General features: G+C 43.0%; 1 protein-coding gene across 1 annotated transcript in view; it reads left to right on the top strand.

The window, feature by feature from the left end:
- The window catches only part of Ppp2r2b (protein phosphatase 2 regulatory subunit Bbeta), a 252,962-nt gene that overhangs the window by 218,995 nt on the left and 16,531 nt on the right, over positions 1 to 17,436 (top strand). The window contains 1 exon segment of the mRNA XM_028777169.1: positions 11,744 to 11,913. Coding sequence (XP_028633002.1) covers positions 11,744 to 11,913 — 170 coding nt within the window.

Below are 17,436 nucleotides of genomic sequence, written 5' to 3'. Positions count from 1 at the left end.
AGGGAGGGAGGGAGGGAGGGAGGGAGGGAGGGAGGGAGGAAGAAAGAAAAACACTTGAAGGGAATGAAACTATCTTTCAGCAGTAGATCAGTTTTCTAGAATTCACTAAGACCTACATTTAATCCCCAGTACAGAAAATAACAGAAATAGGAAGACAGAAGAAAGGAGGGGAGAAGGGAGGATAGGACATAACACTTAAGAAAAACATCATGATGGTAAACAGTCCTGAGGGTTATCTCCCATTCATTCAGATCAATAAGTAGTCTAGAACTCCCACTTAGATAGACAAAGGGGATGTTTATACCAACCAAAGCAAACTTTTCACCCAAATGAGTGTTTGTGCCAATCACAAACTTGTTCCTTTTATACTCAGCACAGTAGTCCACTTCCTAGGTAAACAGGGGAAGTGTTTCTGCTCTGACCTAGGTAGAAATAGTTACAGTGTCACTTGAAGCTCTCCAAAGCTTATGTAAGCAGGAAGTCTACTACAAACCATCAGTCCAGGCTAGAGATGGTTCCTACAGGAGCTGGAGCAAGCACCTGTTGCCCTGTTGTCTTCTCAAGGCATTTAGAAGTAGAGTGTTCAAAACAGATAGTCCTAGCCTAAAAGGTACTCAGATGAGTGTTTGGTTGGAAGTCCTTACTCAAGGTAGCCAGAACACCAGAAGAGAGAATATCAGCTGCCCACTGTGGAGTCAAAGTGCCCCATACCTCAACATTTTTGCTTCTTCATAGGAAAAGGTAATGCTTATTTACTAGGAACTGATCGACATTAATGTTGATTGTAATGATGTTTTCATGGGTGCTTCAATGGTGTTCTATACATGCCCAGTACCCCCAAGAGTTGATGGGTCTCTGTCATCTGTATTAATAGCAACATATCATACAGCGTTCTACATTGACGTCTGTGTCCTAACCGATCTTGACCACATTGATCTGAAAGTTCACAGAAGAAAGTCATGGTTTCTGGGCCAGAAAGGATATCAAATGGCAGTGGGAAGGGGGAAAGTTAAAAAGGGCAAAGCCCGATGTTAAAAAAGACTTTTGCATTTTCAAGAACTTTAAATCCATTGAAAAGCTACTGGCTAGGAGGTGACTTCTTTGTGTTCTGTTGAGGTTTATAGGGTAAATCTCAAAGACCAGCTGTCACAGTTTATGACAGTCCTGTGCCTTGGAAACCTGGCTTTAATGGGGATGTGGAGAATATATATGCACATCATGGTGGCCATCAGAGTTGTTCTGGGGTGAAACCAACTCAAGTGCATAAATTGGGCTTCTCGGCTTAACTCTTCCAAGCCTAAAGTATCTGGGTTCCTGTGCAAAAACAAGGTTAATTACTGGATTCCTGAATTGCCATGAGGATCAGTGAGATGATGCCTGCCCCTAGTAAACACTCAGCATTTATTAGTGTGTTATTGTTCACAAAAGTCCATGGAGTCTGAGATAAAAATGAGAAAATTGGGGCTCAAAAAAGCAAGTTACTTACAAAAAGCCAAATGCTAAATTCAAGCCAATGTCTAAAAATCATGACTGAACATTGATGGTAATAACAGGTATAAATATGAGTATTTCTGCCTCACTAGCCCTAAGATATAGCCAGGTAAGACAGGCATCTAAGAAAGCTAGAGAAAAAATAAGCATTTTGTACAAGAGTCTGACTTTTGGGAAGTTAATACATTGTGGATTTTATTGTCTGGTTGCTTCATTTCCATTTTTGAAACAAGGTATCTTGTAGTCCAGGCTGGCCTCATACTTTGTTCTGTAACCAATACTAGCCTTAAATTCCTGATCCTCCTGACTCTGTCTCTCAATCACTGGAACTACAAGCATGTAGCATGCCCAGCTCAACACAACAGGGATCCACTTCTGTAGAAACTGCTGAGGGCTTCCCTCGTGCACCGAAGGGAGTCCACGAACAACAGTGCTGACTGAAGGAGAAGCCTTTGTTTCCTGTGCTGGTTATAAAATGTGTTCTCTTTTCATCAAAGCACACTGGCTAGAAAGTCAAGGGTTACCTTGGAATGTATGGTAATCGTCATTATCAATATGGTGGAACCGTGAAACATACCTCTGGATTTGTCTGTGAAGGTCTTTCCACAGATGTTTATCTGAGGAAATGTTGGCGTCCCCAATGAATAAGAAGGGATAAAAGAAGAAGCAAATTAGATGCCAACATCTCCTGCCTTGTTTCCTGACCCATAGAGATGTGAGAAGTCTCAGCCTATTGTTCCCAGCACCATGAGCTACACAATACCTTTTCCACCATGATGGACATTAGCCTCTCAAATCATGAGCCAAAATAAATTATTCTTCCCCACAGTGGTCAATTGTTTGGTCGCAGCAACAGCAAAATAACAAATAGGAAAGGAAAGAAAAGCCTAGGTTGAAGGTGTCAGGCTATGAGAGCCCTGAAGGTAGTAGGTGCTTTAATGCATCGGCCCTGATACACTATGCTAATTCCACAAAGAGATGGCTCTACTTGCTAACTGTGGTTGGTGAGAACACGGAGATAATCAAGCATTTCCTTGGCTATTTATACAAAGGTTTAATTCCTAGATTAGCTCAAGTCCATTTTTCAGAGACCATCACTCCTTGCAAGATATGGCAAGGCCATAGGGGGGATAGTAGCAGACTGTAGAGACAGCACTCAGTTCACTTTTTAGCCAATTACCAATGGTAGGCATCTCTCTGAACCTCCATGTTCTGCCTTCTTAAGAGTCTTAGCCCATGACCTAGCACACAGGACAGTCCCCTACCTCCTCCAACACAGAACTAGAATTTTCCTCTGGTAGCAATGTCTCTACTCCACCGCTCATGCTATGGATACCACCAGACCCTGGACTAGTGGTGGATTAGTAATAATGTATTCCTGTAGAAAATCAGCTCTGGAAGCACACAATCATTCATACAGGAGCCATGAGATGACAGAGGGGCTGTGAGCAGCCCACACAAGGTCCTTGTGATGGTTGTTCTCTGCCAAGGTAGACTGCCCCACTCAGCGTGAGCTGCTCACCTTGGTCTGCTAGGAGATTGCTGTCAGCAGGATGTGGCTCTTTTCTTCCCCTCCGTGTGTCTGCCTCTCCTAGCAATGATTATATATAAAGCCTTGGAACCAGGGACAGCTTGAGAGTGCGGCCCTAGCCTCTGTGGTGCCATGACAACCAGCTTCCCAGTGTTCACCCCTAATAACAGGCCACTCACTTGCCATATCCTCCACCTGGGCAGAGACTCCCTAGGGAGCTGAAGCTGCTCTTGGAACAGCTGCAAGAAGCTTCCTGTTGGGAACAAATTATCAGAGACAGAGAAGGAGGGAGCAAAGAGAGCTCTTTCTGAGGGGAAATACGGTGGAGCAGAGAGGCCTGAGTCTCTAACCTGTAATGTGTGGCAGAAAATCCAAAAACTTGAGGATACTGCCATCATGATCTTGGAGTTCCTGGCCACAGGAAACTACAGTTCTGCAGAAAGAGAGAGGCACAAGGCCTGTGGACACCCTGCCCCACACTAGCCTTGCAAGGGCAGGGGTATAATGGAGGGAAAGACCAATATGAGCCCTTCCAAAGCCAGGCCTTCCTGTTAACAGATTTCTTCATTAGGCTCCTGTTGAGACCCCCACTGCCAACTCATCATCTTGTCTGGACTGGAGCCATCTCCAATCACTGTTGCCTGCTGGATAGACTGTGCTCAGAGACACCCCCTTCAATCAATAGCCTTCCAGAATGGCAGTTCTCAAAAAGGGACTAGACCTGTTTAGTTAATAAATGACTATTCTTCACAAAAGGACAACAAACAGGTCCGCAGTTAATGAACTTCTCTGTGGACGCTAGCCCAAATGCAGGCTTTAGATTGACAGGCCAGTGCTGAGCCAAGTACAGGTCTCTCTTCCCTTCCCTTTAGATCATAGATTTCAGCCGAGGCTACCACATGAGAAGGTTCCACCCTCAGAGCTAATGAGCCCTTACGATGTGCACACACAGGGACCAGACGGTCCTATGAGGCCCAGTCTCTCTATCCTGTTTCCTCAGCTATGGAGTGGAGATGATTCTGCCTCTGCTTGTGCCTGGCAGGGACAGGTCCTGTTGCAATCACTAGTTCTTGCTTTCTGGGAAGTCCATACTCCAATCTGGACCTTTCTAACCCCTCATGAATCTAAAACAAATACAAACTTGTAAAAAATAATAGGAAGAGGGTCTGGGAGGTGACTAAGTCGTAAGTGTTTGCTGTATAAACACAAGGACCTGAATTCTGATCTCCAGCACTGGACGCCATGACAGATGGCTGTAATCCAAAGCTGTGGATCCTTGCAGCTTATTGGACAGCCAGTGAGCCAGTGTCCAAATGATCGAGTGCCGGGTTCTGTGAGAGATCCTGACTCAAAATATAAGGTGGACAGTGATAGAGGAAGACACTTGCCATTGACCTCTGTCTTCTACCACATGAGCACACCTGTGCAACACACACACACACACATACACACACACATACACAAAACCCCTTGCACAAACCTACACAAATACACACAAAACACAACTTTGGAGTTAAGCCAAGTTTTCTTGTCAACTGGGGAGACAATGCAGGCATTAAGGTGGTTCAAGAAGGCCCCATAGGTTGAATATCAAGTGGGAGAAACAAGAGAGCAAGGCAGGTGGGAAAAGAGAAAGGATCAAGTTGGAAGATGTACACAATGCTTCGTAAATATCCATAGCGCCTTTATAGCCTGTCAGCCATAGGTCACAAGCTATATAGCCCGTGTGGTTCACAGGTGACTTAATTTAATCGCACCCCTAATTTTTTTTAACTTAGTTACTAAAAAAAAATAAAAATAAAAATAAAAATCAGGATTCCCCAGAAAAGTGTAGATATCTCAGATGAAACAAGCTGACCGTGTGGGAGACACACTCCTCTTGTCTGGCAACAATCTACAGAGCTGGATTGAAATTGCCTTTTGTATGGGGTGTAGACACTCAAGTCAAGCAGCCCTACTGTATCTGCTGCATGCCTGAGTGCATTTACATTGTTCACTCTCTGCCTGGTCCTGAGGCAGAAGATGAGTAGACCAGACAGACCTCAGTGGAGTGCTAGAACCTAAGAAAAAGATATAGGGATGCTGACATACTGACATAAGGCCCAGTGTGAGCTGGCCTGTTGGCTGTGAACAGTAGGGACTCTCTGGAGGCATCTGAGCAGTAAGGAACCTTGTTTTGGGATCAGTCATCTAGCATATGGCTGTGTGTCCTGCAGTCTCATGTCTCTCACTAAACTCTGTCTCAATGCTTGGTCCATGGTCTGAAGCTCTGGCTTCCGGTTTTGTTGGTTCTATCAGACCATGAGCTTCCCAGCAACAATAGGAAGGAGAAAATGGCTAATGGGGTAGTTCTGCAGCTCAAAGCCATGCAAAAACAGCTGCTTGGAGATTAGGCTCTTCAAGTACCCAGAAATCGAGGAGGAGGAGTCATGACCCAGAGAAACAGAAGCAGCTTATGAAGTTTACTAGAGAGCACATGAACTCCTGTCCCCTCCCTCTGCTGCTGATATGGAAAGAGGGACATCAATTTCTTATTGCTGCAGTCCCAAATTATCACAGTTTAAAGAACTTAAGGACTAGAAGGCAGAGTCCTGGAAGTCAAGTCTGACATGAACTCCATTGGGCCAAAGCAAAGTTGTCAGTAGAGTTATGGGGACCGTTGTCATTACATCAGACCCACCAGGTAATGTCCCATCACTTTCTAGTTCTTTTTAGCTTTTGAGATAAATTCTCTCAAACTCATAATCCTCCTGCCACCACCTCCCAAGTACTAAGATTTCACTTTCTTGTAGTTTTGATTGGTGTGTGTGTGTGTGTGTGTGTGTGTGTGTGTGTGTGTGTTTCAATGTTTGAGATTTTGTCTCATTCTGTAGCCCAGGCTGGCCTGGAATTCCTGTTTCAGTCTCCCAAGTGCTGGGATTCCGAGTGTGGGCCAAAACATCTGGATCACATTTCAACTTAAACTCTTGTCAATTTGCAGTCTTTTTTTTTTTCTTTTTATCTCATCTGTATTTACCTTTTAAAGCAGAATGTGATTGGGCACTATCATTTCCATTCACAAGCCTTGCTGAGAGTTACAAGACCTAGGGAAACTTAAGGTTTTGTTCTTGGTACTTTGGAAAACAAGCCACTTGGGGAGTTCCTGTCAAGTTGTTTTAACTTGTGTTTACTTCTAAGACTAGTACATGCAGCATTAACTACAGGGAGTGAAAGTTTTAAGATGTAACTTAAGCCGTCTTAATTTGGTCTACGAAGGAATCCAGCTCAACAGCTAAACACTTCAGACCACAGAGTTGACATTAACAGCAGGTTACATCTTACAACATTCTACCAACCTCTTGAGTCAAACCTACAGTATCACAGTATCACATGTAGACGTTTTATCTTCCACAGATTACAAGTTCAAGGGATGGGAACGTGGCCATCTTAGATGGTAGAGTGACAGTATTCTGTCTGTCACAGAAAAGGAACACGTTTCCCAATGAGGCCTGACACAGACCCCTAGACACAACAAATGAGGAACACAGCAGCCTCACTCTTCACGTTCACCCATATAATCCAGATCTTGCCCATGTGCCTTAAGCCTTCTGTGGTGGTAGTGTCTCATGAAACTGAAACCCTTGTGTCCCTGAGCCAAAAATGAGCCCAAGTGTTCATTTTTCCCCTTATTATCAATGCTCCTTTTGTCCTATCAGGGCAGAGTTGGATTTCTGCAACTGAAGCCTCCGGAGCCTGAAGTACTTACTAACTTTCAGTTCTTCTTAGTCACAGATAGCTTCCTCTTGTCTCATCATTTTTCTCCATGTGAAGCTTTTGTGCATGACTGAAAAAAGATTAGGGTTTTACTTATGCCACTTTGATTTAAAAAAGAAATATGTGTTTCCATTGTGGGGATGGGATAAGTATACCCTATACACATGTGGAAGTCAGAGGACCACTTACTGGAATCAGTTCTCTCCTTCTACCATGTGGTTTCTAACAGTTGAACTCAAGTTTGGTGGCAAGTGTCATTACCCACTGGTGATCTTGCCAGTCCTTTATTTCTGAAAGGGAGTCTTACTATGAAGCCCTGGCTTCCTTGGTTCTCTCTGTGTAGTTTAGGCTGCCCTCTTTTGACTTTTGACACATAGCAACCCTCCTACCTCAGGTTATAGGTACACAACATCATGGCTGGCAAATGTGAGAGGTGTGTGTGTGTGTGTGTGTGTGTGTGTGTGTGTGTGTGTGTGTATGTACATCCCCATACAGGTATGTGTGGAGGTATTGAGTGTTACTGTCACCTTGCTCTCTCTCTCTCTCTCTCTCTCTCTCTCTCTCTCTCTCTCTCTCTCATTCATTCACAGTTTTAGATAGGCTCTCTCAATGAACATAAATATCACCATTTTGGCTAGGCTGGCTTGCCAGCAAGTACCCAAAAACTGTCAGACTGTCCCCACCCCCATAACCAGGGCTGGTGTTCCAGATGTGCACTGCCATGCCCAGCTTTTTACACAGATGCTGGGGATCCTGATTCAGGGATCCTCATTCTTATGCAGCAAGCATTTTGGTCACTGAGCCCTCCCAAGTCCCCAAAGTAAGTTTTTGGCTCATAGTAGGATTTAGCTTTGAAAGCTTATTTTAAGACATTCATGAAGAAAGTATATATAGGGAATTTTTTAAGAGTCATGTGTAAAAGTTAGGGGCAGATATGATGTCTTCTGCATTTACTTGTTCTTCACCAGGCTGTACAGGGCACCATGTGTTCACCCAGGGACAGTTGTTTGTGGAAATGAAGTGTCTGGGAAAAGCACACTCCAAGGATTGAGCCACTGGGGTTCAGTGCTCCCCACTTTTGAACCCTCTAATGCTGAATATGATCTCAATTCCCAAACTCTGGCCCAGGTCTGGAAATCAGGACACTAAGTATATATTAAGTACAGTAGCCACTAACTAAATCGTAAACTACTTCTGACACTGTTCTCAATTGGGCAAAGGCCAAAGTCTATAGCCATAGGGAGTTTTTACCCTCTGTGGGGAAACTGTGGGCCAATCTTCTCATGGAGCAAAATTATTGGATGTATCTTCTATATAGTAAAAACTGCTGGCTGCATCTCAAATCGGTGAGTCTTTTCTCTCCAGGGGCAAAACCTGCTGCCTGCAAATCTCCAAAGCAAAATTACCATCTGCCTCACTCCATACAGAAATTGCCAGTTGTGTCCCCATTATAGAGAAATTGTCAACCAGGTCTCAGAATGGAAAACCCTGCCAGCTGCTCTTCTCCATGGAAGAGATGTCTGCAGACGTGATGGATGTAAAACCCATGCACAAGTCTAGCCCTCCCTCATTACAAACAAACCTTTCAGATCCCTCTCATCTGCCAAGATTATCAAAGCCAAGGTGATAGTGACATTGAAGGCGAGACCTTTAAGCCAAAGTCATGGATGTCAAGTGATAGCCTGGAGGTGATCTATTCCATAGATGACTTTAGATTGTAATTATGTATCTGTATATGTAATGATAATTTTTAAAAATAAGAAGGAAGATCACAGGTTAGATGCAGACCAAGTTCAAACTTGGGCTGTGTTCCTGCCAGCTATGAGGACACCTTTACTGACTGATTAATTCATGGGAAAGAGGCTACAAGACTTATGAATGATGAATGAATTCATACCATGCAGCACATGGAAGCTCAAGATGTAGTGGGATTTAATTCCTCCCAGCCTGAATGCCAACTCAATGTCCCATGACAGGAGTGGGAGAGAAGGGGAGGAGAATCCAAGGCACGCATTACATATAAGAGCATTATGGGTCAGCCTGAGTATGGGGACAGAGCAAGTGAAAGTATACTGTGTGGAGTGGACAAGTGGTCAGGAGTGGGGTCCTGGGCAGTTCGCTAGGTCTTATTGATCTGTTCCCTGTTCCATAATAGAAACAGTGGTAGTTACCAGCTCATACATTTGAGCATTAGATGAAACAATAGATACATGGTTTATAAATAGATACATAGTTACAAAGATGGATACTTAAGTACAGTGATGGATGGTACTTAAGTAGATAAATCTTAAAAAGAAATGGTAGTTTGTGTTATATTGCATCTATAAAACATACATATGCCTGTTGGTGAATCTGCCATACAGCCATTGAGTAGGTCTAGGCTACCAGGATTCCCATCAGGAACCTGTCTTCAGGAGAAAGAGCAAAGCTCATCTCGTCTCTCGTCCCTTCTTTTCTTCTCCCATGACTTTTTCCTGAAATCTGATTGGAAAATTTGAAGTTCAGCTGATTTCTGATGCCAAGCCAAGATGATATCAGGAAGCCAAGGTGTTTTAGGAAACAAATAATGTTTTGCCACTTTCCAAGCAAAATTTTAATGTCTCCAACACTGAAGCAAAAGGGGGTCCCCAGTTTTATTATTTCTCCTGTGCATACCTTATAACATGGTAAAACGCAATTCCAAACTAAGTTTGTGTGATTGTGTAACATTTGCCTCCTCCAATCCCATGAGGTGCTGTGTCTACTTTGTGTTGTTTGTAGTATTATTATTAATTATTATTATTATTATTATTATTATTCATTGTTATTATTATTATTTCAAAGCTAGCCACTTGGTATTGGCTGGCCAATTCGGGGGCTCAGTCTTAATGAGTAAAATATGACTGGTCACCACAGAACAATATATAAGAAAGATAAAAGTACTGACCAATATTTATTGAGGCCCTATTATGTGCAAGCTCAAGTGCTAAGCAATGTGAAGCCCTTTTTGGCAACTGGTAAAACTGAAGCTACACCAATCAACACAGTGTCCACAGTCAGCCACTGATGTGGACAGGCATGTTCTGTGTGCGGCGCATACCATCTTATGGCTTATTGTAACTTGTTCTGCTGTGTTCGGTTGATATCCCTGAGAGGCCAGCTCTTTTCTGAAGGAAAATGGAGGAGGCAGCATGCAGAAAAAGTTCCTTTTGAGCCTTGCTGCGTTAAACTGGAACCAAATTCAAACACTAACACCCACAAAACAGTAAAATAAAACCCTTAGCAACAAGAATAGAACTAGAGAATTAGGAAACCCATTGGAACAGGAGAGGGTGGCTCACTGCCTCAGGAGGCCCTGGATGCTGCCATCTCTGCGGCTGTTGTTACTGCTGTTGCTGCCTTCTCTTCCTTTGCCTCTTTCTCCTCCTTCTCTTCCTCCTCCTCTTCCTCTTCCTCCTCCTCATCATCCCCTCCTCTTCTTCTTCTTCCTTCTCCTCCTCCCCTCCTCCTCTTCACCCTCCTCCTTTTCCTCTTCTTCTTTCTCCTCCTCTTCTTCCTCCTCCTCCTCCACCTCCTCTTTCTCTTTCAGGAAGAAAAAAGACATTTTGAGGAGCCATGCCAATAAGAAGTGGAAATTGGCCACATCTAGCAAGAAAGAGAGTTGAAAAATCAGACTGAATAGATAATGTTTCTGAAGGACATTTTGCACCATTTATATATAAGGATACCTGGGGCACCTAAGTCACCCAAACAAAAAACGATCTGACCTTTGATTTAAGGCAGTCTGGGGCTTTGCTACACCACAACCCAAGAAAAATGAAAACACATGTCCTTACAAAATGCTATATGTGAATATTCACAGTGCCATTAACTGTGTCCGTGGAAACAGCTCAAATGTTTATCAAATGATCAGTGGGTCAACAGAATGCTGAAATTCCCTGCAATGATTTAGCAAAGAGCATGCTACAACCTGATAAATATTGGAAACAGTACGGTATATTAAGTCTGGCACAAATGACCTGTGTGCTATGGTTGCATTTATATGAAAGTGGATTGCTGGTTGCCTAGAGTTACAGGAATGGAAAATAAAGGATTTTGTTGTGGTGTTTTGTTTTGTTTTGTGAGGGAGTTATTAGAAACATCTGATTTAGATTGTAGTGTGATTAAATAAATACATCATGTGATACATAAACCTGCTGAGTTGTGTATTGTGAGTATTTTAGAGTAATATAGATTACATTTTAGAAAAACCTGAAAAGTATTTAAGCATGTAACATGACTCCAAGGGCTGGAGAGTGTAGCTAAGTGATACTTCCCAAACACACAGAAGACTCTGGGTTTGTTCCCAAACACCACACACACACACACACACACACACACACACACACAAAGACAAGACAAGGAAAAGGAGAGGAAAGGGAAAGAAAGGGAAGGGAAGGGGAGGGCAAAGCAGGGAAGGGGAGGGGAGGGGGAAGGGGAGGGGAGGGAAGGGGAGGGGAAGGGAGGGAAGGGGAGGGGAGGGAATGGAAAGGAAGGGAAGAGAAGGGAAAGGAAGGGAAAGACTGGAAGGGAAAGACTGGAAGGGAAAGACTGGAAGAGAAGAGAGCAAGGAGGAGAAAGAAAGAAAAGAGGAGAGGTAAAAGAAAAGAGAAAAGAGAATTCTAAGATGTCTCCCAACACAGGCATACATATGACATCCAGAGATGAGGGAAATGTGATCCAGATCTGGGGCTTCCAAACAGGAGTGTCCCAGCAAGCAGAGTATGAGACAGGTCCCATGCCAATCCCTTGAAAAAAACAGTAATCCACCAGTTTTTCTATTTTCAGGGAGCTGCCACTGTTGGCAACTCCTTTATATTTCACAGACACCCGCCCTACTTAGAAAGTTCACTGTTAGCTCTCTGGCTGGCCCCAACTTCAGCACCCACTCAAAATCCTGAGCTATCTGTATTCATCATGTTTTCCTTTTGTCTTTCTTTTGTTCTGCAGTTTTTGAAGAGCCAGAAGATCCAAGCAACAGATCGTTTTTCTCTGAAATTATCTCTTCAATTTCGGATGTGAAGTTCAGCCACAGTGGGAGGTATATCATGACCAGAGACTATCTAACCGTGAAAGTCTGGGATCTCAACATGGAAAATCGCCCCATTGAGACATACCAGGTACAGACCTTCACCCAGCCCCTTTGTGTCCAGAACACTCCCTTCGTGTGCTTTTGCATCAGTCTCTGCCTACAAATGTTAAAAGGCTGTTCCTAGTCATGCGTTTGATAAAGTACTACAGGCTGCAAGTGCCATGTGATTTAAGATAAGGATGCACATGGACCAGTTTTATGTAGTTATCACCTGGAGACAGGTATGATAGCTAGAGTAAGGAAGACAAGCATGGCCCTGCTCCCATGAATCTCTAGTGAAGAAGCTGAGGGAATCAACTGCACTTGCAAAAGATATGGTGCTGAGACCAGGGGAATCTAAGACAGAGAAGCTTTGCAGGGTAAGGAAGGTGAAGGAGAAACTGTCATGACCTCATTAGATAAAGCATGTGCTTAGAAAAATACTACAGCCAATGGCCTAATGTGAAGAGAACTGTGGATTGAGAAAGTTTACCTTGATGGTGGACCAGAAGGCAGAAAGCAGATGGCAGAAAGCTGAGCAAGAAGACAAGAGCAGGATGGGGTCTTGCAAACTCCAGTACTGAGAGCTTTACTTATCTCCCGCTGGATACAGTAGAAAGCCATAAAAAGGTCCTCTACAAGGACTGAAAGCAATGGGTTTCACCTTACAGTGTGAGAAGCAGGCTACAGGAAAGGGGATGATGCTGATGCAGGCTAAATAGTGGCAGGATGGAGATGGGGAAAGGGCAGGGAGGATGGAGAGAAGGTGACATCTGGTTGCTTACTGAAGGTGCAAGAGGGGAAAGCCAAGACTACATATAAGAAGCACTTGCCCTAAGTTCTGGGTAGAGGGTGGCATAACATGGATGGAGGGAACAAAGGAGAAGGTGTTGTCAGGGAATTTTCACTGAAAGAGCTTGACCAGACTTGGTGGTAGAAAGGCTATTAAAAAGCCATGCAAGAGAACAGGAGATCAATCAAGAGACAGAAATAACTACTCTTATTTTGATATATCTTTAATTAGATAAAAAGAAATGAGGCAGAGAAAGGGGCATCTAGGAAGACAGATTTGATTTATAGTGCTTTACTAGAGATACGTTCATCTATCACAGAATTCACTCGTTTCAGAGTATGTAACTCCCTGTGTTTTAGTATATTCACAGAGCTCTAGATCCATTACCAACCCCAGAATATTTTGTCATTATAATTTTAAAATTCTGGTTGCACTGGGGAGGAAAAACTATAACAGAGACAGTTGAAGATATAGAAAGAATGAATCTTAACGTTATTACAAACTATCTTAGGATTTCTATTGCTGCAATGAAGCACCATGACCAAAAACCAAGCTGGGGAGAAAAAGATTTATTCAGCTTACTCTTCCATATCACTGTTCATTATTGAAGGAAGTCGGGACAGGAACTCAAACAGGGCAGGAACTGGAGGCAGGAGCTGATGCAGAAGCCATGGAGGGGTAATGCTTACTGGCTTGCTCCTCATGGCTCCCTCAGCCTGTTTTCTTATAGAACCCAGGATCACCTGCCCAGGGATGTCACCACCCACAATGGACTGGGCCTTCCCCCACTGATCACAAACTGAGAAAATCCATTACAGCTTGATGTCATAGAGGCATTTCCTCAACTCAGGCTCCTTCCTCTCTAATGACACTAACTTGTGTTAACTTGACTCAAAACCAGCCGTTACACAGTCTTTGGCAAATGGGTGATAGCTGCTTTAATGTGTGTATCAGCAACAACAGAGGGGCCCAGATTCCTGATATAATTTCCAAAGTAAAATCACAAGAGTCTGACATGTGTTGTAAGAAGGGAAATGTTGAAAGATATCCCGCGGTTTAATGTCTTTAAGAACTAGAGAAGTAAAGTTGCCTTTTTATTTAGATGAGGAGATTGAGAGTTTTGTTTTGAACATGTTAAGCTAGTGAAACATAAAAAGGATGGGAGATTGACAGTCAAGTGAAAGTACACAGTAGGACTTCAAAACCAGAGAACTAGAAGAAGCCCCCTAGATGGTGGAGATATTTAAAGAAGAGACCAGGACCTGCCCTTGGAGTTTTCAGGCTGAGATTAGGTAGACAATACGGTAAAAGAGATTGAGTAGAAGGGCCAGGGAGGTACAAAGAAAACTCAGTGTTGAGGAAGCCAAGTGGACAAAATCTCAAGGTGGAAAGAGCCACCAACCACGCTGTTGCTAAACTTCAAAAGAAAAGGACTGAGCATTGAGCACCGGCCTTATACATGTAGAGGTTTCCAGTACCCTCACAGAGGAGTATGAAGAATGGTGTGAGTACCCAGTCAGAGAATATTCGAGAGACAGTGAAGAAAGGGTCTAAGAATTGAAGCTAGCTAGCTATGAAAACAGAGAGTGGATTGGTAGGTGAAATGTAGGATACACACAAAAGGAAATTACAGTATGTTTGGGACTGACACGAGTAAACAGTGGAGAGGCAACTGAGGGAGCTGAGTCCTCAAGGAACACAAGAAGGGATGGAGTCCAGTGAAGACCTGGTCTGAGGGAGGTGGGTAGCTCATCTGTCAGAGGTAGGAGAGCTTTGTGTGTATCCCGCCACCATTTAGCCAGAAGATACAGGGAGCTGATATTATCATGCTAGGAGCACCCATGTGTTTTCTTAGCATCTACTTCTATTTTCTCAGTAGAATGGGAAAGTCATCTGATGTATAAGGATAAAATCTTTAAAATGTTCATTTACCAAAGGGAGGTCACTCACAGATCTGCTTACAGTTCCCATTGTTCATTTAAAACTTGAGGACCTTGCGCATATAACTTGGTTGGGAGAGTACTTGCCTAGCATGCGGGAAGCCCTTGGCTCATTCCCCAGTAATGTATAAACTGAGTGTGGTAGTACACACCTGTAATGCCAGCACTCAGAAAATGGAGGCAAGGGAATCAGTTCAAAGACATCCTCAACATGGGATACATGAAATTTGTCTCAAAAATTATTTTAATAAAATAAGACAAAGATTGTCTTCCATTTACCAGCTTGATACAGATGACAGACAGGAGGATTTAACCTGTGGTGCAGTTTTGTTATAATTCAAAAAGAGAAGATTGTTGAACATGCACACTAAGTGTGAGATTGTCACAATGGACAGCCAAATTTAAAGGAGCTAAGAAAGAACAAAGCTCTTGCTTGGGTCAACAGCCTTGAAGATCTGACAGAAAGAAAGTAACAATAGAAAAGGACTTGCACAGAAGATATTGCTTTAGTCATGTGACACTAGGAGCAGGAACAATCATTGGGTATGATGGACCTAGTAGTTAAGAAGCAGGCTATTTGAGTCACTAAAAATGGTGGCAGGAAGAAGAATGGAAGGGAGGGGAAAGTACTCAAGTTGCTTCAAGGAATGGAAATACTTCTGATGGTGTACGACCAGTGGATAGAGAGCAAGAAGTTGAGTTTGAATGTGTGACATCAAAGGAACTAAGAACAAGACAGGAACAGTTGTCGAGAGCAACAGGGCAGCCTATTCTAGCACATGGAATTGGGAGCAAAATTCCCCCATCATACCCTGGAAAGTTGTAAGAAGTAGCAATGTCTTCAGAGACAAGAGCAGGAAGGAAAGGGGGGTCATAGACACTGGAGTCTCTGAAGGCTAAGTTCCATAACACATCACAATGGAGCTTAAGAACAAAAATTCAGGGCCAATGTGCAGCATGATCACTGTGTTATCCACTTGGTTCAAAGAGCATATGCCATATACAAGAGTTGGATTCTCTCCTAAAGCCTAGACTTCAAGGCTTAGCTCAAAAGTTCCTACTCAACACTAGCCCCTCAGCCCTGGGTATTTGGGCCAGCTTGGTACTAGTGCCTTTTTCCAGCTGCAGAAGGTAAACCCTACAGTTCATGCTCCTCAATACAAAAGAAAGAATGCTGTGACTGGAACCTGAGTGTGGGTGGTATTGCAGCGGGCAGCCTGCCAGAGCGCCTTGCCTAAAAAAGAGAAGATTAGGGACACTTGGTGGCAAACACAATTACTTTTATTTTGGGAACAGGCTTTTGGAACAAATCTAGTTTTAGACTAGAGGTCCTGGTTCTGAAGCCACATTTGGCTGGTGCCAGACTTGGAGACTATATGTGGAGAACACCAAGAAATAGGTGGCTTAGCACATGTATTCAAATGAAGTACCACATTTTATTTTAACTTAGAAAAGTGTGCCTCAGAGCCACTTAAATTTAAATACTATATCAAAAATGATAATATACTAGCTAAAATTCATAAACTCTCAGTGAGTATCTGGAATGGTCTTTGGGAAAAGAACTTTAGATGGAAGCCATTTTCATAAGCAGTAAGGCATCCACCCATACAACCTTGGCCCAAGGACAGAGAGCAGAGATCTCCAGCATCCCCTAGAGAAGTGGTTCTCAACCTTCCTAACTCTGTGACCTTTTAATACCCTTCCTCGTGTTGTGGTGACCCCCACCAATAAGATTATTTTCATTACTACTTCCTAACTGTAATTTTGCTTCTGTTATGAGTCATAATACAAATATCTGTGTTTTCTGGCTGCCAGGCAACCCCTGTGAAAGGGTCACGACCCTCAGGTTAAGAATCACTGACACAGACTGTTCCTGGAGCAGCAGTATCTTCAGAAAAAGAGCAGGAAAAGAGGATGAGGTAGTAGACAGTGGATACTAGTGGGCAGTGCTCCCACTATGCATTCTTGTGCTAACACCAACAGAGCCAGGCATTTTCTGTAAATATAGACCTCAGTATCGTTAGCTGTTTTCAAACTTCCCTATAGAACAGAGGTGGGCCACCTACATCTGACAGGATGAATCTACCCACTCTGCCTGATTTTGATGAATAGCAGCCTTTGGTTGTGTTCATGCCATATGAGGACAGTTGAGTAGCTAGAATAGAGGCTGTCATATCACCACAAACCTAAATGTTTACTATAAATGGAGTGCCCCCAACCCAAAATGATCGAACACCCAAAACTATGAACATCAACATAAGGCCACAGCGGAAAATTCTGTATTGAAGCTCATGAACACAAGCTTCATTTTATGCACGTCATTTTAAAGTATTATAGAAAACTAACTTTAGGCTATATATACTGTATATGAAATGTAAACAAAGTTCATGTTTGAACTTAAGGCCTATTCCCAAGCTAATTCATTACAAATATACAGTCCAAAATACTCCAAAGCGTTTTGAGTGAGAGAAACTCAGTGTGTGTGTGTGTGTGTGTGTGTGTGTGTGTGTGTATGTGTGTGTATTTTTTAACCAAGAAAGCCTACCAACTTTTAAATATAGGTAGTTGCATTGAATCTGTAGATAGCTTCGTTGGGATGGCCATTCTCACATATCTTTAATTTATTTCTTCAATGTCTTGGAATTTTAATTACTCAAGTTTTGCACTTCCTTGCACTTACGTCATTTATATAAGAAGACTGTGGGTTTTACATATTAATTTTCTATCCTGCTACTCTTTTGAATAAGCTATAAGCTGTGGCATATTTCTGGTATAGTCTTTAGATTCTTGTGTGTAGAGTCGTATCCTCTGCAAATACTACTTTCATGTGTCCCTTTCC

Source organism: Grammomys surdaster, unplaced genomic scaffold (genome assembly GCF_004785775.1).
Source record: "Grammomys surdaster isolate TR1022 unplaced genomic scaffold, NIH_TR_1.0 278, whole genome shotgun sequence".
Classification (NCBI taxonomy): domain Eukaryota; kingdom Metazoa; phylum Chordata; class Mammalia; order Rodentia; family Muridae; genus Grammomys; species Grammomys surdaster.
This window is presented reverse-complemented; position numbering and strand designations above follow the sequence as displayed.